This window comes from Mustelus asterias, chromosome 27 (genome assembly GCF_964213995.1).
Source record: "Mustelus asterias chromosome 27, sMusAst1.hap1.1, whole genome shotgun sequence".
Classification (NCBI taxonomy): Eukaryota; Metazoa; Chordata; class Chondrichthyes; order Carcharhiniformes; family Triakidae; genus Mustelus; species Mustelus asterias.
In genome coordinates this window covers 30495108-30515866 of record NC_135827.1, presented here as the reverse complement: position 1 = coordinate 30515866, position 20759 = coordinate 30495108, and the positions used below count along the sequence as shown (strand labels likewise).

At 42.8% G+C, this 20759-nt stretch overlaps 1 protein-coding gene across 1 annotated transcript in view; it reads left to right on the top strand.

Annotated features, from left to right (window-relative positions):
* ppp2r1ba (protein phosphatase 2, regulatory subunit A, beta a) overlaps nucleotides 1-16874 on the top strand; it is a 53914-nt gene extending 37040 nt beyond the window's left edge. The window contains exons 11-15 of the mRNA XM_078198940.1: nucleotides 1893-1953; nucleotides 8933-9087; nucleotides 11808-11950; nucleotides 13077-13168; nucleotides 15302-16874. Coding sequence (XP_078055066.1) covers nucleotides 1893-1953; nucleotides 8933-9087; nucleotides 11808-11950; nucleotides 13077-13168; nucleotides 15302-15318 — 468 coding nt within the window. The 3' untranslated portion in view covers nucleotides 15319-16874. The remainder of the gene's footprint in view (nucleotides 1-1892; nucleotides 1954-8932; nucleotides 9088-11807; nucleotides 11951-13076; nucleotides 13169-15301) is intronic.
* Nucleotides 16875-20759: the final 3885 nt, after the last annotated feature.

Genomic DNA, 20759 nt, shown 5'->3' with positions numbered 1-20759 from the left:
GCTGTATGTTGACTGAAAAGACAAATAACCTATGTAGATTCTTGGAAATAATTGCCCGTTAGGTGACTTTTTTGTATAATGTCCACAGCCTGTGGAAGTAACCAACAACAGCTAAGAGACCGAGTAGCTGTCAGTTTCCATATGAAGACAGTGGAATAGAAAGGTTCCTTATGAGGGAGATGAACAAAACTTCCTGTCCGTCATGCAGTGCTGTGTAGTTCATTATCACAACTGTTCAGTATTCATGTTTTAACAGAAGGCCTTGATAAGCAAAGGGATGATATGACCCGACTGTAAGCAGCATACACAGATCATACATAATTGAAAATACAGCTGCATGGATACCCGTGGGAGTGTTTAATTGGGTTCCATATGAAATCCGTAATCATAGAATCATGCAACTGTGCAGTCATACACTCTGGGAAAATCTTAGATTGTCTCTGTAATTGAATCCTTTCCAAGATGCAAAACTGTTTTAAATCAATTGGGTCGAAGTTTAAAACAAAATAAAGAAGTCAAATAATATTACAATGCGATGCTACGCTGGCCCAGAGATACAGGACTTGCAACTACAGCAATCCGGCACAAGTAAAATAACTCATTGCAAATTTCTTTTTTTTAAAAAAAGTAATGAAATTAAAAGCAACTCCTGTTAGGGGCCTGGTTTGATAGCAGTGCTGGTAATAACCTTAGGGAGCTTGGGTTCGATTCCCGGTTTGGGTAACTTTCTGTGTGGAGTCTGCGTGGGTTTTCCTCGGGATGCTCCAGTTTCCTCCCACAGTCCAAAAGACGTGCTGGTTAGGGTGCATTGGCCCTGCTAAATTCCCCCTCAGTGTTACCCGAACAGGCGCCAGAGTGTGGCGACTGGGGGATTTTCACAGTAACTACATTGCAGTGTTAATGAAAGCCTACTTGTGACGCTAATACTAAAACTAGGTGCTTCATGAGAGCTGGATGTTAATTCTCTGCATCATTTAGATATTGGATTGATTGCCGTGTTGCATGAGCAAAATTGCTGTAGCTTAATGGGAATGCATTATTGCAGTAAGATATTTTAACTGCTTTTGTAGGATCCTATGGAGAGAGGGCCATTTTAAAAGGCTTTTTTTCCCCTTTGGATGGAAGTCTTGTTTGCTCGCACTGGGGAGGTGATGGCCTAGAGGTATTATCGCTGGGCTATTAATCCAGAAACTCAGCTAATGTTCTGGGGACCCGGGGTCGAATCTCAGCACGCCAGATGGTGGAATTTGAATTCAATAAAATATGTCTGGAATTAAGAATCTATTGATGACTATGAAACCATTACCAATTGTCGGAAAAACCCACCTCGTTCACTAATGTCCTTTCGGGAAGGAAATCTGTCTTCCTTATCTGGTCTGGCCAACAGGTGACTCCAGAGCCACAGCAGTATGGTTGACTCTTAACTGCCCTCTGAACAAGGGTAAATAGGGGATGGGCAATAAATGCTGGCCAGCTGGCGCGCCCATGTCCCACAAATGAATAATAAAAAACAAATTCAGGTGCTAAGTAACTTATTTAAGGATATTCAAAATGAATTTTTGTAAATAATTTAAGCAACTGTAATAATACAAGTGGGTATATTTTTTAAAACTGTTACAGATCTTGTCATGTGGGGTTCAGTGGAATAGTTTGACCCCCTTGTTCCTCCAACGTGGAGGCTGTTAAGGCACTGAAATTAATTATTGGGCACCTGCTGTTAATTGAGTCTTGTGCAAATACTTTAACATTTTAAAAAAGCTCCAGTAAACATGTTTAGAAAACACAAAGCACATTAATTATTTTGCCTACAGCTGAAGAGATGCACGAGGCTGTCTGAGCTTCAAAGTGATGCATTTATGCCAGTGACATTCTTTTGTTTTATATCTATTTAGGGGGTAGAGTTTTTTGATGAGAAGTTGAACTCCTTGTGCATGACATGGCTGGTGGATCATGGTGAGTATTGGCTTGAGAAACATTGCATTTGCTGTCAAAATGGCTCTGTGTAGTTATTTTTGAGATCTGCTCAGTCATTTTATTCAGCATCCTTTGATTTTTAATTAAATTCTTTTCTGGACTGAGATCTACCTGACGTAAGATTTCATTCCTCTTGCATTTTAGGGTGGCACGGTAGCACAGTGGTTAGCACTGCTGCCTCACAGCGCCAGGGACCTGGGTTTGATTCCTGGCTTGGGTCACTGTCTGTGTGGAGTCTGCACGTTCTCCCCGTGTCTGCATGGGTTTTCTCTGGGTGCTCCGGTTTCCTTCCACAGTCTGAAAGACATGCTGGTTAGGGGGATTGGCCGTGCTAAATTCTCACTCGGTGTACCCGAACAGGCGCCGGAGTGTGGTGACTAAGGGATTTTCACAGTAACTTCATTACAGTGTGAATGTAAGCCTACTTGAGACCAGTAAATAAATTTATCATCATATGGTTTCTGCCAAAGTGATTTTGAGCTGTGGTGACTTGTGATTGTGGGTTTAGCCAGCAACAGGGCACTTTCATGAGTCATATGGTAGGAATAGTAAATACTGGGCTTGGGGGAGGCAATTTAACTATCAAGTTGGCCTCCTTGGAGAAGTGAAATGTTACTAACTGTAAGCTGAGCCACTTGTATAATTTACAGTTTTACAAGTTTTAATTAATCTCTTTGACTCTTGGCTACAAAGTGAAGATTTTATGATAGAATTTTGATATAGTGTGTATATATGGCTTAGGAACTATTAAGTTTTTCGCAACAATCATGGTTTGAAGGGATGTTAATACAGTCATAGAGTTTATCTGTGGGCATGGAATGTTCACCATTGGTAATGTCTATCTGTATCATTGACCACCTCCTCCCCACAAGTCTTGTTGTATTAGATTGAACACCTAATGCGTACCCTAATTTAGAGTTCCATTTTCAAAATGATCTGGACAATGTCAGGACGATGACAGGTAAATCCTGTTTTTGATAGATTAATGGTCCGACTCTGCCTCTACAAAGGAAGTTTGTAATTTTAATTCTGGCATCATGTTTCTCTGTTATATTCCCTAACTTTTCCATGATGTTGTGAGTTGAATAGATAATGAAAGTGACAGCAGTGTGGGATCAATTCCAGTCCTTAATCCAGTTGTTTTAAGAGAAGAATATAATCATGAATGTAATAAATTGAGTTTAGATTAAAGACTTTTGAATATTCCAGAATGATCCAGCGACCTGTCAGAATTATGGATTTGGCTTAATTTTTTTCAAGTGACTTTTCTCTCCTCAAAAACTACTTTTATTCCCTCTGCTCCTATAAAGTGGTTAGTCCAAATGTATCCTGCTGCACTTCATGTACTTATAAATGTCTGTTACAGTTAACTTGTAAATTTCTGTACAATGAACAGCCCGCATTGTAAAAAAAATACTTTCACCATTTTATGCATATTTTGCAAGTACTTGATGTGTACTGCTTTTCAAGAAAAAACAATTGTTACTAGACATAATCCACATTTGTTCATTACTGCAATATCCCAACCAAAAATTACAATACAAGTATGAATGAGTAGTCTAAAATGAAAATCTGAAACCCTAAATTAAATTTCTACATTTACAAATAGTTATTTGGCAGTACAGAACTTCAGATTTGCTGAAAAAAGACATTTCGTCGGAAGTTTTTCATCTTGCGCTCATCAGGGCAATTGCAAGTATACCAGTGTCAGGGGAAACAGTGTTGTACTGTAGGAGGAGAAAGTGCTGATTGGTTGGCAAGTGGACTCCGGTTGGTATGGAGGCAGTGCCATGGAGAATTGCACCAATAAACTTTAAAGTGCTGGGGATGTACGTTCCTTGTGTTACAGTTCACCATTGACAAATGTTTGTGCGGCAGTTGGCTGCCTGTCAAGATGTGGCTAAGGTTAATTTACAGTAAACATGCAAACTTTCTTTGTGGAATGTGTCACAGATACTGGCAGTAACCCATACTGGACGAATGGAATTGCAGGCAGCCCAAAAGGAGTCTCGACAGATCAGCACTTTGCAGAACAGTAAACAAGACTAGGGGGACGTGCAGGACAGCAGCTTTCACTTAAGTCCCTGTTTAGATTTTTTTTTTAAACTTTGTTTCAAACAGTAAACATTTTTTTCCCTCCATCCTCTTATTGGCCTAATTGGAAAATTAATGTTGGGAGTTCATATGATACTGTGGAATTAATACAAGATGACTTTAATATCTCAAAGACAAACTGGAGGGTTGTACACAATCTGTTCCTGCAATGTGTTGATGTGAGAGCACTGTACCATGCCGTAGAGAGCTGTGGGTTTATATTTGTAACTCTTCCAATGTTTCAAATCTTAGAGGGCAGCATGGGGAGTGACAAGAAAATGAGATGAGTTGCTTCCAAAACATGCCTCTGAGAGAGGGCTGTCTTTGTCCTCGTGTCTCTCTGCAAGTGGCAGATTCAAACAGTCTTGAAAGAAATATGGAAGTAGGCTGCCCTCCTTGGTCAAGAAACAGCGTATGACATACAGTGACTGCTTCCTTTTCTCAGACTAGGTAAACCACTTGGATCCCAGATTGTCTCAACATATTTGTACTGCCATGCCCTATTTAAACATTTTGCTTTACAGTTAAAATTAAAACTGTAGTTGGGTACATGAGTTGTTGAGCATGATGCAGGGAGTGTAGTTTATATGGATTTTGTATCTGTTTTGATTTGCAAATGTTGAATGAATCCATGTGCACTTACTGCTGCCTCGGGAAAGCAGCCAGCATAGTCAAAGCCCCACGCACCCCAGACATACTCTCTTTTACCTTCTCCCGTCAGGAAAAAGATACAAAAGTCTGAGATCACGTACCAACCGAATCAAGAACAGCTTCTTCCCTGCTGCCACCAGACTTTTGAATGGTTCTGTCATATATTGTTAATCTTTCCCTTCAGCCTACCTGTAATTGCAACACTATTCTACATTCTATCCTTTCCTTCTCCCCTATGTACTCTATGAATGGTAAGTTTTGCCTGTACGGTGCGCAAGACATGATATTTTTCACTTAGTTCAATGCATGTGACAAATCAAATCCGCATTGGAAGCTGGATACACAGCCATGAGATATAATGAGAAAATATTTCTGATGAAGCATTTGATTCTGCTTTTATTTTGCTCTAGCGTGTTGAGCTTGGCAATAGATGTAACTGTTGAACCTTAAAGGGCTGTTATTGTAAGTAGCTGGAAGAAGTTTTGGGTTCCGTATCTAAGGAAGGAGGTGCTGGTCTTGGAACGGGTCCAGAGTAGGTTCACAAGAATGATCCCTTGAATGAAGAGCTTGTCGTATGAGGAACGGTTGAGATCTGTACTCATTGGAATTTAGAAGGATGAGGGGGGATCTTATTGAAACTTGCAGTATACTGTGAGGCCTGGATAGAGTGGATATGGAGAGGATGTTTCCACTAGTAGGAAAAACTAGAACCAGAGGGCACAACCTCAGGCTAAAGGGACGATCCTTTAAAACAGAGATGAGGAGGAATTTCTTCAGCCAGAGAGTGGTGAATCTGTGGAGCTCTTTGCCGCAGAAGGCTGTGGAGGCCAGGTCATTGAGGGTCTTTAAGACAGAGATAGATAGGTTCTCGATTAATAAGGGGATCAGGGAGTATGGGGAAAAGGCAGATGAGAAAAATATCAGCCATGATTGAATGGCAGAGCAGACTTGATGGGCCGAGTGGCCTAATTCTGCTCCTATGTCTTATGAAGCAGACCTCTGTTGTGTTTGTTGCGATATTGTGCAAATGGCTGGAAGTTTTTGGTGTGACATTACACTTCATTTTCAAATTTGGCAGGTTTTTTGCCAAATAATTTTCTCAAAGACTAACCCTTTGAACACCTTGAACCACCAACCTGTTTGCGCCTATGGAATTCTGCAAGTGCAGAATTTGCTTGCTGAATATTGCGGTGAAATCTGAAAGAATATATAGACCTGCAGAATGCAATTTGTGGTTTTTTGACCATCAGAATTATAGCATGCTAAGCTCTTTATTACAAATTCACGGTAAATTTTCATCAGGTCACCCTTAAATTCTGAACCCTTTCTGATATATAATGATGCCGCGCAGGCGGGGATAGCTCATGACAATCCTCCCTTGTAATTGGTACAGGAAAATATTAAATCCTGAAAGGGTTAATGCCCAAATGATCCTCAGCCTTGTGTATAGCTGGGACCTTACTGTGAACAGAAGCAGAGCTTTAATTTGAAAGGAGAAGCAAGCGCATATGTGATTTAACACCCAGGCACCAATAGATAATTTAATTGAAGCATTGTTTCCTTGACAACCCTAAATGAAAGCATCTTGTGGAAGACTGTATGCAGGCCATTTCCTACAATATGTTCCATAGACACTATAGTCACCTCAATATCCCTTTCAAACAAGTGAGGGAAAAAAAAATTCATTTGATCAACATCCTTTATAACTTTGAAATAATTTTAAAAGAGCAGCCTCGAAGATCAGCGTACCCTCCCTTTTTGTCTGCAGCCATTTGTGAAATAACCTGTTAAACATTTTAATATTTCTCTATCTGTACTAGTATTTTCACAATATTCCTACCTGAAATGTTGATCTTTTTGGGCATGTGGAATAAAACAAACCATTCCTCCCCCTCTTCCTTTTTATGAACTGAAGTTTGTCTCAAATGGCACGTGACTAGCCCCTGTATCTTGCATCATTCATAATTAAGAACTTATTTCATATAAAATTACATACTTCATGCCCTGAAGAATCCAAGAGTCCAAAAATGTGCGGGTTAGGTGGATTGGCCTTGCTAAATTGCCCCTTAGTGTGAGGGGAATTGGTAGGGTAAATGCATGGGGTTACGGGAAGGGCCTGGGTGGGATTGTTGCCAGTGCAGACTCAACGGGCCAAATGACCTCCATCTGCACTTGTAGGGCTTCTATGATTCTATGAATATAATTTAGAAATAAGAAACCATTTGCTCAATTGTTCATGTCCTGTTTGGCTAACTTTGAATAAAATCTAGACTTCTGAAGCCTGTTAATACAATTTAAACAGACAATAAATAGATAGACAGGGGTGATAGGAGGGTAAGGTAAGCCTGGACAGTCATGTCAGCATCACCCTGCAAAACAAAGCATTGTCTGTTGGAGATACCAAGACTTTCATGTGGAACCAACAAATGCTAACTTTAATAAATCTGAAGCCTTGTTGAACTTTGTGCCCAGCCTGGTTGTTGTCCTTCCCACTGATAGAGGGACAGTCCCAGCCAAGCTGCTTTAAAGTTCCATTCACAAATCCCACACAACCACAATTGTCTATTCACAAATCCATCTTAACAGGACGGATTTGGCACAAAGGGACAGGGTTACTCTGGAAATTATTGAAGCGTTTCTGCCATCTTAGTGGGGCGTGGGTTTTCTTGGCAGCCTTCTGTTCAAGATCGCACACTGATGTAGCAGAACTTGCTGTGACTGCTAAATCCGAGGCAGAAACCATTTAACAGAATTCTAAAATTTGATTGGAATTGCAGCCATCGGTTAAATATTCCTTGCCTCTGAAGTGGCTGGTTTGATTAGGCTATGTACATTAATGTGATGCAGATAGGCATTTTATAACGGTGACAAGTGCACGCTCAGTGTGAAAGAAGCAGTGCCAGCATTGATCGGAGCCTGTAACAGGATCTGACTACATGAATTCGCTGATTCCAGTTTTAAAAATAATTGATTTTTTTTTTACCCCTCAGTTGTACCACTCGTTAGGTGTAAATGTGTCAGTGAAACATGATTTTGTTGATGATATCTATTTACCTCTGTCAGCTTGGGGACAGAAGTAGAATGAGAAGAACATTGTGTACCCAGACAGGGTTGTGGTTTTGTAACAGGCACGTCAGCACTTATCAATTACACTTCATGGATGACAGCTACACAAGCTATGTATTCAATTGATGCTAGATGCCCCTCCTGAGCTTAAAAGCTGAGATGTACTTCTCTTCGTATGAGAACATTTTAATACCGCCCAACCTTTTAGTTGGTTGATTGCGATTGTTTATGTAATATTATCGGTCAAGGGACATTTTGCACAGTCGGGGTGATGCAGAACCTTTATTCAGATTTGTCCTCATTTTCATAAATCTGATGCGGAATGTGTGATTTTTGTGTTGAAAGCTGTGGAACAAAATATTTTCCATGATGCCAAAAGCTCTGTTCTTGGTTCTATTCCTCAAAACGGGCAGGAGTCATTTAATTAAAAATAATTACTTCAGGAGCATGTTTTAATCCAAAGATCCTGATCAGAAATTAGATTTGAACCTCTCCTGTCTGGATAAAAGTTATGTTGGATTTTGTGTTCCAGTTGGAGATGTTTGAACAGTTGCCATTTGCTGCTTAGCGCGCTCTCTTGAATCCTCTCTTTGCTATTTATTATATTAAGCACAGTTTTGCATTGTGTTCATTTTTTCATAGAATCCTTACAGTGCAGCAAGAGGCTATTTGGCCAATCGAGTCTGCACCGATCACAATTCCACCCAGGCCCTATCCCCATAACCCCACTCATTTACCCTGCTAACCCCCTGACTCTACATGTCTTTCGGACTGTGGGAGGAAACCCACGCAGGCACGAAGAGAACATGCAAACTCCACACAGACAGTTTCCCAGGCTGGGAATCGAACCCGGGTCTCTGGTGTTGTGAGGCAGCACTGTGCCACCCCAATTTGAGTCTTGTTGATTCATTTGTGTGCTGTATACATTTTTAGAGCAACTTCTAGTGGTGGTGTAATAGGCTCTTTTTAACTCATTTTACTTTAGGTGGTGTGAATTATTTTTGTCTCTGTATATTGAACAGGTTAATGATCTGAAGTGGCAATATGGGCCTTACAATTAGGAAACTAATCCTTTTGTATTCACAGTAACAACTGTGTCTGGTCAGTTCAGATCACTGGTTGACCTATGAGTTCTGCACTCTTTCAGTATATGCCATTCGAGAGGCTGCTACAAACAACTTGACGAAGCTGGTGGAGAAGTTTGGCAAAGACTGGGCTGAGTCTACTATTGTGCCTAAAGTCCTTGCCATGGCTAGTGATCCCAACTACCTTCATAGAATGACCACGCTGTTCTGCATTAATGTGAGTATAATTCTGTTCAAAACTTTAAAAACTACAGTATTTCTATACAGTAAAAATGTAGTTAGTTCAGTATGGATTATGTATTTTCTAAGTTCTAAAATGTATTATTTGCTCATGGGATGGCTTGGCCAGCATTTATTGCCCATCTCTAATTACCCTTGAGAAGGTGCTGGTGAGCTGCTGCCTTGAGCCGCTGCAGTCCATGTGTTGTAGGAACACCCGCAGTGCCATTTGGAAGGGAGTTCCAGGGTTTTAACCCAGTGACACATTCTATTTTATCATCCATGTAGGAACTCTGTAGTGTCTTGTTCTATCTATGTATTTAGGATCTGCACTAATCAGTTAACCATGTTTAACCTATCCATCAATGTGTGTCACACTGTGGAATGCCAACTTGCTGTGCCAGTGTTGATGCACTGCCAGTGTGAGAGGGCAGCAGTTTGCCAAGCTACAACCCTTCGACCATTGCCCCATCAGCCAAAAGAAAAGTTCAAAGCTCAATTATGAAGTGTCTTTCTTGGGTTTTTTTCCCAGCTGGACACTTTGCTTTTGGATTGTCTTAGTGCAATTAACTAGTGAGAGAGACATTTCATCAAACACTATTTCCATATGCCTGTCAGGATTTATATAAAGGTGGTCCTTAATGTTTATGGAGATTTGTAATACAGAGCTAAATGCAAGGAAAGGAAGGCTGACTAAATGTAAACCTTCATTATTTTTAAATTGCAATTTTATATTTGCAGGAAAATGTGACGGGGTGGAACATTTAAGTTATGAAGAAAGGTTGGATAGGCTTAGGTTGTTTTCGTTGGAGTAGAGAAGATTGAGGGGAAGCCTGATTGAGGTGTACAAGATTATGAGGGACATGGACATAGTAGATAAGGAGCAGCTATTCCCCTTAGTTGAAAGGTCAGTCACAAGGGGACATAGGTTCACGGTGAGGAGCAGGAGGTTTAGGGAGGGATGTGAGGAAAAACTTTTTTACCCAGCGGGTGGTGACGGTCTGGAATGCGCTGCCTGGGAGGGTGGTGGATGAGCACATGGCATATCATAAAATTCAGGGCTCTGGGCCAAGTGCTGGCAGATGAGATTAGGTGGGAGTTCAGGTGTTTCTAATGTGTCGGTTTGGACGCGATGGGCCGAAGGGCCTATTCTACGCTGTATGATTCAGTGAAAGCATGGTTTAGTTTTAGTGATTAACTGGTTACCTTGTAAACTATAGTTATTTAAACTAGTGACCCAGGGCATACTGGTTATCAAATTTCTATCGATGCTATCAGATTTCCTTATTTAACTTATTATTCTGTTATTTCTAATGCTGTTTACTAAACAAAATCTATTTATTTTGAACAGTGGGCATCTATTGAAACTTGCACACAACTTTTTCTAAATACTAAATGCAATGGTGTGATGATTGTATACATGCGGAAGGTGCTGAATGTCAGTAGCGAACTAAGGGAGGCAGTGGATGCTGGTTATATTAGAACATTTGAGAAAGTGTAGCGGGAAGTGGTGGGGGCTAACACTTCTTAAGCACTATCAGTCTGGTGGTTTAAGAACAAAAGAAATTACAGCTCAGGAACAGGTTCTTCGGCCTTCCAAGCCTGCACCGACCGTGCTGCCCGTCTGAACTAAAATCCCCTACCCTTCCGGAGATCATATCCCTCTATTCCCATCCTATTCATGTCTTTGTCCAGACACCCCTTAAAAGTCATTATCGTATCTGCTTACACTCCTACTACTACACCCCCCCCCCCCCCCCCCCCCCACCCCCGGCTGCGAGTTCCAGGCACCCACCACCCTCTGTAAAAAAAAAAGAGAAGACACACTTGCCTTTACACAGAGGGTGGTGGGCGCTTGGAATTCGCTGCCGGGGAAGGTAGTAGGTGCTCACTTCTAGACTCCAGCCCGGCCATGCTGTTACTGATGGTCCGGATGTCCTCCTCTCCTGCAAGCTTCAGCGTCCGCTCCTCAAAGGGGGTAAGGACTTGGAGGTCAGGCTCATGACCCACTGTCTTCGCCCTCTCCTGGCGGTTACGGGTATTCTTCTCCTGTGGGGACAGAAGGATGTGGAGATGCTGGCGTTGGACTGGGGTAAACACAGTAAGAAGTCTCACAACACCAGGTTAAAGTCCAACAGGTTTATTTGGTAGCAAATACGGTATTTGCTACCAAATAAACCTGTTGGACTTTAACCTGGTGTTGTGAGAATTCTTACTGGGACAGAAGGAGCCATGAAAATCTGATGGCGTGACGCATGCAGAGTATCTGGGGGTGGCCCTCAGGGGGCAACCATTGTGATACTCTTGGGGGCTGGGAGGAGGAAGGATGGAGGTGCTTGGGGATCAGGGGCTGGAAGCATGCAGGGTCATGGTGGTGATTTGGGGGAAGACGCTAGCTGGGGTTAAACATTCAACCTTGCTGCCCGGATGAGGTAATTTATCTTCTTGCGGCACTGCTTGCCGGTTCTCCCGGCCAGTGCCATGGCACTCTCTGGTGCGGCCGCTGCCTCCCAGACTGTTTTTCCGTCACTTCCCCTGGGATGACGTCCTGCTGGGTTGTCAAGCTTCTTTCCAGTCCTTTGTTCCTGGTACGTCTTTAGATCGTGTTAGGACTATGAATCATGTGTTATCCACTCTCTGCTGATTTAAAGGATTTAGTATCACAACACTTATCAATAATATGATGATCTTTGAACACGTCTTCTGATGAATTTTCAGGTTCTCTCTGAAGCCTGTGGCCAGGACATCACCGCAAAACAAATGTTGCCGACGGTTTTACAGATGGCAGGTGACCAAGTGGCAAATGTTCGCTTCAATGTGGCTAAATCGCTGCAGAAAATAGGACCGGTTTTAGATGCTAAGTAAGTTTTGTGGGAAACTAACTGAGATTCCGAACTAAAGGTTCTCGAATGGCTTACCTCTTTGACACTCAAGTTAAAACAAGGGCAATAGTTCTGTAGTGTCTCATTCCCTTTCTTGGGACGGTTGATTTTTCTTGAGCTGGAGTGGAATTTGAGACTCCAGAGCCAGCGGACCTGTTTGAAATTGTTGGTGGTGGTTATAGACTCTCAAACAGTTTGAGCAAATGCTTTGAAGTGGTTCTCTTGTCTGTTCCCAATTTTCTGCCTCTTTCCCTTTCCGACACCAGGGCCCCACAACGCAGTTAATTCTGTGGGTGCCAGTAGATCTGCCAAATTATCCATTATTCATAGGAGCGAGTGCCAGCTGGCTAACTAACAGTAGGTGCCTTTCCAGATAAATCTAATCACATCTTCACACTCGCGTGCAAACTGTCAGGCAGTGCCCGTTGAACTGTAACTGGTGAGGAGCAAAAACCTTGGGCTAACTTTAATTTTCGGCAGTAGTGCAGCAATGGGTTTTATTCATTCGTGGAACATGGGCATCTCTGACTGGCCAGCATTTATTGCCCATCCCTAGTTGCCCTTCAATTGAGTGGCTTGCTAGGCCACTTCAGAGAGCAGTTGAGAGTCAACCACATTGGCTCTGGAGTCGCATGTAGGCCAGACCAGGTCAGGCCAGCAGATTTCCTTCCCTAAAGGAAATTAGTGAACCAGATGGGGTTTTTCGACAATCAACAGTGGTTGGTTGTAGGTTACACAATGTCAGTTTATGTTCTCTGTGGAAAGGACACCGAACACTGACTGACTATTTTCTGCTGTCACCTAATTAAAATGAACCTTTTAGGTATTTTTTTTCTCCCCTTACCGTTTCCTACCCTCTTTCCCAAAGAAATAGGGCCTAATAACAGCACTACTTCCTGTCCAATGTCAGCCATTCCATTCCCGACGCGTGAGCAACCTGTGGTGGAGGTGGGTGGGACTGGGAGGAGAATTAGAGTAAATTTTAATCAAACTCCAGTGTTACTGTGGCTTTCAATGGAATAAATTGAAAATACTATTTCCGGTTTTTGCTTCAAAGTGGCTCCTCTTTGTTTCCAGAAGCTAAAATGTTGTTTTTCAATCACAGCACTTTACAAAGCGAAGTCAAACCAATATTGGAGAAACTGAGTCAGGACCAAGATATGGACGTAAAGTACTTTGCGCAGGAAGCTATAACTGGTAGGTTGCTGCTTTAGCCGCTGTAAGTAGTCTCACAACACCAGGTTAAAATCCAACAGGTTTATTTGGTAGCACGAGCTTTCGGAGCGTTGCCCCTTCATCAGGTGAGTGAAGAGTTCTGTTCACAAACAGGGCGTACATAGACACAAACTCAGTTACAAGGTAATAGTTGGGATGCGAGTCTTTACAGATAATGGGTGTCTTTACAGGTGCAGACAATGTGAGTGGAGAGAGGGTTAAGCACACGTTAAAGAGGTGTGAATTGTTCCAAGCCAGGACAGTTAGTGAGATTTTGCAAGGCCAGGCAAGTCGTGGGGGTTACAGATAGTGTGACATGAACCCAAGATCCCGGTTGAGGTCGTCCTCATGTGCGGAACTTGGCTATCAGCTTCTGCTCGGCGCTTCTGCTCGGCAATTCTGCGTTGTCCACATCTTTAGCCGCTGTTTGATGTTGGGATAGATATTCCTTCAAGCGTTTGTATTTATTTACACAGTGCCAGATCTCTTAAAGCTGAATGCAACTCGAAAGCTCCCAAATCATGATTTATTTCATGATACAATGGCATCCTTTTGACATGCTCTGTAGATGGGAGTTGGGGCTCGAATCAATTAACCAATTAAGATGATGTCTCCATAATTAACTATGTGACTAAACTTTAGAAATACAAGGAAGAATTGAACAGTCCCTGACAGTCTTAAATGTAAGGATGAAACACATTTTATGGGTTAAGAAATCCTGAAAGTGGACCGGATTGGACCTTCTCTGTAAAAGTAAGCAATTTACACTGGGGAACTAGGGAGATGATTGAAGAGAAAATAAAACTGCTGCCGTGATGCTTGGAAGGATCAACCAAAAAGTGAATTAACACTTGTTTATGATCAAAAAACTTGTAATGCTGGAATTATTGCAGAGCTGTCATCTTTGGCGCAGTGGCAGCAGTCACCTCTGAGTCAGAAGGTTATATGTTCAAGGCCATCTCTGGAGACTTGAACGGGTGACGGCCTAATGCAGTACTCTTTCAGATTGGACACTAAACTGAGGCCCCATCTGCCTTCTGGGTTGGGTGTAAAAGATGCCATGGCACTATTTTAAGCAGGGCAGGCACGTTCTCCATATTCTGGTCAACATTTTTATTCCTCAACCAACGTGGACACGCAGCTTATTGACTCATCTGAGGAAGGAGCAGCACTCAAAGCTCGTGATACCAAATCCATCTGTTGGACTTTAACCTGGTGTTGTGAGACTCCGTCACTGTGCACAGCTTATTAGGTCACTTTTAGCGGGATCTTGCTGTGCCCATCGCAACTGTCACATTTTTCTGCCTTATAGGCCTGACAAATACAAAATTGGTTAATTGGATGCAAAATATTTTAGCATATCCTGGAGTTGAGAAATGATGTTGAAATGCAAGATTGCTTTTTTTAAACTTCTAACAAATTCTAGGGCCTTCCTAGATGGGAGGTCCTGATCTGTACTCCCTCCTGTTCACTGTACTCAAGCATTTCAGAAATTCGAAGTACAGATAAAAAAGAGTTGGTAGAAGCTGGTAGGTTTTGAAATAACAGGGACGGCACAGTGGTTAGCACTGCTGCCTCACAGCGCCAGGGACCCGGGTTTGATTCCCGGCTTGGGTCACACTGTCTGTGTGGAGTCTGCCCGTTCACCCCGTGTCTGTGTGGGTTTCCTCCCACAGTCCAAAGACGTGTGGGTTAGGTGGATTGGCCATGCTAAATTGCCCCTTAGTGTCAGCGTGACTAGCTAGGGTACATGCATATGGTCATGGGGATAGGGTGTGGGTGGGATTGTGGTTGGTGCAAACTCGAGGAGTCGAATGGCCTCCTTCTGCATGTCGGATTCTATAATGTTCAATAATGATTCTAAATAACTAGTTAATTTGTAATGTGCAAGAGATCTGCCAATATCTAAGAGAATGATGGTTCATATCTCAGTTCAGACCCATCATTGGAATCCCACCCAGATCCTTAATTTTCCTCCTTTTTAAAATTCTCGTCTGATCCAATGTGCACTCCAGTCGTGTTCTGGTTTAACTTCAGGTCGCCAATGCTGACATTTGTTTCTGCTTTTAATATTTAATCTGTGAAATAACACGTTCTTCTCTTTCCTTTATCTAGTTCTTGCTTTGGCATAGAAAGAAAAATAACAATCAAGAAACTATCTCTGCGAATCTGCAGTAAGGTCCTCCAGCTGGTGCTGACGTCGTTGAAAACTTTGTGTTCCACTATCCCTTGAAAAACAAAAAACCTTGAAAAATGTATGACTGGCGGGGTCACTGAATTTTGGCTGCACTGGGGAATCTCGTTTCTGCGGTTTGCTGCTGCCTAAATTTAGCTTGAGTGATTGTAATTGTGAGCTGCATTTATTTATTTCCATTGGTGGTAGTGCACCAGTGACATCATGTATCTAAAGGGTTTGGCTGTTGACTTAGAAAGAAAATGGGGGAAGTGAGGTTGTGTTTAAGTGGCGCTTACTTAAGCGACCCCTTAATAATATGGCAACCACTGTACCAAATTTCCATTGTATTCAACAGTTGTGTTCCCTCAGTCACAGAAGACTTGTGTATTCTAATGGCAAACATAAACATTAATCTTCAAAACTGAAGATTCTGGAAATGAATGGCAGATCTGTTGCCTAAAAGAGAAAAGTAGATTAACGTTTTGGTTTGGACTCCACCTGAGATGTTAATTGATTTTTCACTTTAAACCGCTCAACAACCTGCTGTGTATTTCCCTCGTTTTCACTTTTCCTTTATTATCCGTCATTGTTGATTACGTAGACTTGTGGCCCAATTATCTTTTTTTTTTAAAGAACTGTAGATGTTCATTTTTATCCAACAGGCAACAACCGTAGTCCGATTTCTGACACAACGGTAAACGTCACCACCTCTGTTTAAGTTTCTTCATTTTGCTGAACTTAACATTGGTGCCAACAGAAGTTGGGGGCTATTAAATAATGTTTTCCCCTGTTGGGCTGCATTGCATCGTATTTTGCTAGTTACGTAGATTTTCCAACCTGTGGCTGAGACTCGCAAAACAGAATTACAAGAAATCGTGTCATTCCAGTCGACAAGGCTTTGGAAGCTATGTCGATGCTGCAAACTGTGCATTTTTACATTTGAAAGTTGCTTTCAGCATTGGCCTTTGTCAACCATTTTAGATCATGATAGATGGAATTTAACTCCTCTGCCTGTCAATGTTCTTCCCCCCCCCCCCCCCCTAGTTTGTATATTACACTATTATATTGTTTGTCACCCTAATAAAGCAGAAAAGGCACACTTCGTTTTGTTTGCAAACTTTAGGAAACTGCGGGAGTAGATTCTTCTTGACTTTTATAGACTGTGAAATCCATAAGAAGTGCATGGTGTGCAGTTTTTTTGTAATTGTTCCCTGCTGTTGTTTTCCTTTTAAAATTGATGTGCATTTAATGGCTGTACCGTTTGTTAATCTTGCCTTTAAACTAGTCCAACGTGACACTGGTTAATTCAATATTTGTCATTGAAATGAAAGTAGCAAATTGATTCCATCAACTAGGGTCAAAGCGGAGGGACAGATTGACCGTAGCAGACTGCATCCTTTTTGACGTCTTGTAAACCTCATCTTGACTCGAGTATAAATTTGAAGATGTGCCAATTTACTCTTGCTTTTGCTGTAATAAAGTTGTGTATTCACAAAGCTTTAGCGTAGCAAAGCTTCAGCGCTGCATTTTCTTCCTACACTTTTTCAGACTAGTTACAGTCCTGGTTTTGCCATATGCAGTGGTTTTCCCTCTGTTGCCATTTGCTTTGTACAGAATGTACATCTGCAGCATGCTTGTGGGATGACTAAGATAGTTTTGTAGCCCCGAGAAGCTGGCTGTAAAAACTGTTTGCCATCCTTTCTGTCCCTTAGCTAAAGTCACATCCATGTAGCCCCTTAATCCCACGGGCTTTTGCTTTGCTAACAAGTCTATTATGTGGTAATGTATCAAACGTCTTTTGAAAGTCCACATTCAAATCAACCACATTATCTTCATCAACCATCTCTTGTTTTGATGAAATGCTTAATCAAGTTAGTCAAACACAATTTGCCTTTCCTACATCTGGATTGACTTTCAATTATTAGACTTTTCTAAATGCATTTGGTTTTGTCCCAGTTCATAAGCTATTTTTAAAAAAAAAGATCCCACCACCATCATTAATTAGGCTGACTAGCTGTAACTCCCTGCCCCTATTTTTAAAAGAAAACTTTGCACGTGGACTAAAGCAGTGCAATGGGGCAGTGGACTGATGTACCAGACGCAGATGATGACCCAGGTAGGTTGCAAACGACATGTGCATCGCAGCTCATGGCTCCCCAAATCAAACAGCTGCAGTATGACAGCTACCTGTTAATGAAGAAAATGCCTGATGTGGTCAGATACAGCCTGCCCTGTCAACATCCTCCCAACCAACATTGGTTAGATAGAACATAAAATGGTCAGACATCATCAGTTACATTTCCAGTTGTTGGCCTCTGTTTTTGAACCAGCAGATTTACTGTAGGAACTGGGCAGTACCTGCACATCAAATAGCTGTTCACCAGTGCCCACTTTTGAGTTGACATGTGGGCCCCCACAAAATGTGACCTCATTTAATAGGTCACATTGTAATCTGAGGCTGAATCTGACAAATCCACAGCGCTGACTGACGTAATTTTACTTAGCTACGTTTGTTTAAAGTTTGTTTATTAGTCACAAGTAGGCTTACATTCAGAATGTGAATCATTCACATTGCAATGAAGTTACTGTGAAAATCCTCTAGTTGTCATATTCCAGCACCTGCTCGGGTACACTGAGGGAGAATTTAGCATGGCCAATTCACCCAACCTGCACGTCTTCGGACTGTGGGAGGAAACCGGAGCACCCGGAGGAAACCTATGCAGACACGGGGGAAAACGTGCAAACTCCACGCATAGTTACCCAAGCCGGGAATCTAATCCGGGTCCCTGGCCCTGTGAGGCAGCAGTGCTAATCACTGTTTTGTTTGAGGGTGAAATTGTTTCCAGTAACGTCACTCGGGGAGTGGTGAATTTTTAGCAGTGATGTCATTGAATCAGCTCATGCTGATGGAGACAACATGAGTGAACAGAAAGATGTTCTGTCCACTGAGCTCAGTGAGAGCTGTGGTGACTGATGGAGCATTGTGTTCTACTTGTGTAATTGTTAACAGGTTTATTTGGTAGGAAGTGTGGGGGTGTAGTGACATAGCTATTAATTCTGGATTTTGTCCAGCCTTATAATGCTGTGTTTGACCTGATAAATCAACTCTATGTCCTTCATAGTTAATAGTATCATCCAAATCTACAGAGGCAAAACATGATATAGTTCTTTTAAGGGATGGAGGGGGGGTTGTTAGTGTGGTGATAAGAGTATAATCAAGATCATCTTTGGTGGGTACATAATCCATCATCTTATTCCCCTTATTCTTTTAGACCTGGCCATGATGTGGAGATGCCGGCATTGGTCTGGGGTGGGCACAGTAAGAAGTCTCAACACCAGGTTAAAATCCAACAGGTTTATTTGGAATTGTGATCTTTTGGAGCACTGCGCCTTCATCAGGTGAGTGATGAAGGAGCAGCACTCCGAAAGCTCGTGATTCCAAATAAACCTGTTGGACTTTAAGAAGTCTCACCACACCAGGTAGGCTGCGCTCATAGAGAAAGATTGCTATTTCCTCCAGTAGATCTCCTCTTCCTGTGTTTTCCTTCCCTACCATTCCATCTGCTCACCACCTTTAGTTTTCCAGTCTTATGCTTTAAATTTGTGGTTTGTAAATGACTTCAAAGGGAGAATCACACAGCAGAAGTGGGGATTAAATGATGATTGTGCAATTCCATTCACAAGTCCTCAAGTAATGAAATCCATCCCTGTGCCCATGAGCACGACGCTGACTAAATTCAAGCTTAAACTCATAAGTGGCAAGTAATATTTGTGCCTCAAATACTAGGCAATCACTATCTTCGAGAGAATCCAGCTACCTTATTTAAACATTCAATGGCATTGATCTCAGCGAAACCCCACTGTCAATATCCAGATAGTTACCACTGACCAGAACTTAACTGGACCAGTCCCAACTATAGTGTACAGTAAGGAGTCTCCCCACACCAGGTTAAAGTCCAACAGGTATATTTGGAATCCTGAGCTTTCGGAGCGCTGCTCCTTCATCACTCATCTGATGTGAAGATGCTGGCGTGGGGTGGGCACAGTAAAGTCTCACTACACCAGATTACTGTGCCCACCCCAGTCCACATCACGAATATACTGTGGCTTCGAGATAAGGCCAGAAATGGGAATGCTGCAGCAAGTGATTCCACCGTCGTCAATATGCAAGTCAGGACCCTCTGTGAGGGGTGTGTCGAGCTGCGGTTCCTGAGGGACCGTGTTAGGGAGCTGGAACTGCAGCTCGAGGATCTTAGGCTGATGAGGGAGAATGAGGAGGTGATAGACAAGAGCTATCATCAGGTGGTCACACCAGGGCAACGGGAGGAGGCCAAGTGGGTGATGGCCAGGAAGGGTAAGGCTAGGGTGGTTGAGAGCACCCCAGTGGATTTGCCCCTGCACAACAAGTACTCCTGCTTGAGTACTGCTGGGGGGGACAGCCCGCCTGGGGGAAGCAGCAGTGGCCGTGTCTCCGCAGTGGAGTCCAGCCCTGTAACTCAGAGGGCTAAGGAAAAGAGGAGGAAGGCGGTATTAATCGGGGACTCGATGGTGAAGGGGACAGACAGGCGTTTCTGCGGAGGTAGGCGGGATTCTCGCATGGTGGTCTGCCTCCCTGGGGCCGGGATCCAGGATGTCGCTAGTCGCGTCCCGGAAATCCTGAGGTGGGAGGGAGAGGAGCCTGAGGTAGCGGTACATATTGGTACCGCTGATGTGGGTAGGAAGGGAGAAGGGGTCATGAAAAGGGAGTACAGGGAATTAGGGAGACAGCTGAGAAAGAGGAAAGCAAAGGTAGTAATCTCAGGATTACTGCCTGTGCCACGGGAAGGTGAGGGCAGGAATGGAGTGAGGTGGAAGATGAATGTGTGGCTGAGGGACTGGTGCAGGGGGCAGGGATTCAGGTTCCTGGACCATTGGGACCTCTTTAGGGGCAGGGGTGATCTGTATACAAAAAACGGGTGGAACTTGAATCACACGGGGACCAATATCCTGGCCGGTAGGTTGGCTAAGGTTACTGGGGAGAATTTAAACTAGATAGGTTGGGGGGAGGGGAGCTAGAAGAGTTGACTAGGATCAAGGAACTAATTGATGGGGTGGAGGATGCAGGGGTAAGGGGAATTACAAAATTAATGGTAGAGGAGAGGGTGCAAGTGAATGAAGGCGGTAATTTAGATAAGGGAGTAGAGGGAGAGGGTGTTCGCGACTCATCAAAGCGGGTCCAGATAAAAGCTGGAATAAGGACACTTTGCCTGAATGCACGAAGCATTCGGAACAAGGTAAATGAGTTGATGGTGCAAATCAGCACGAGTGGGTACGATCTAGTGGCCATTACAGAAACGTGGCTGAAAGGTGACCAGGACTGGGAGATGAATATCCAGGGGTATCAGGCGTTTAGGAAGA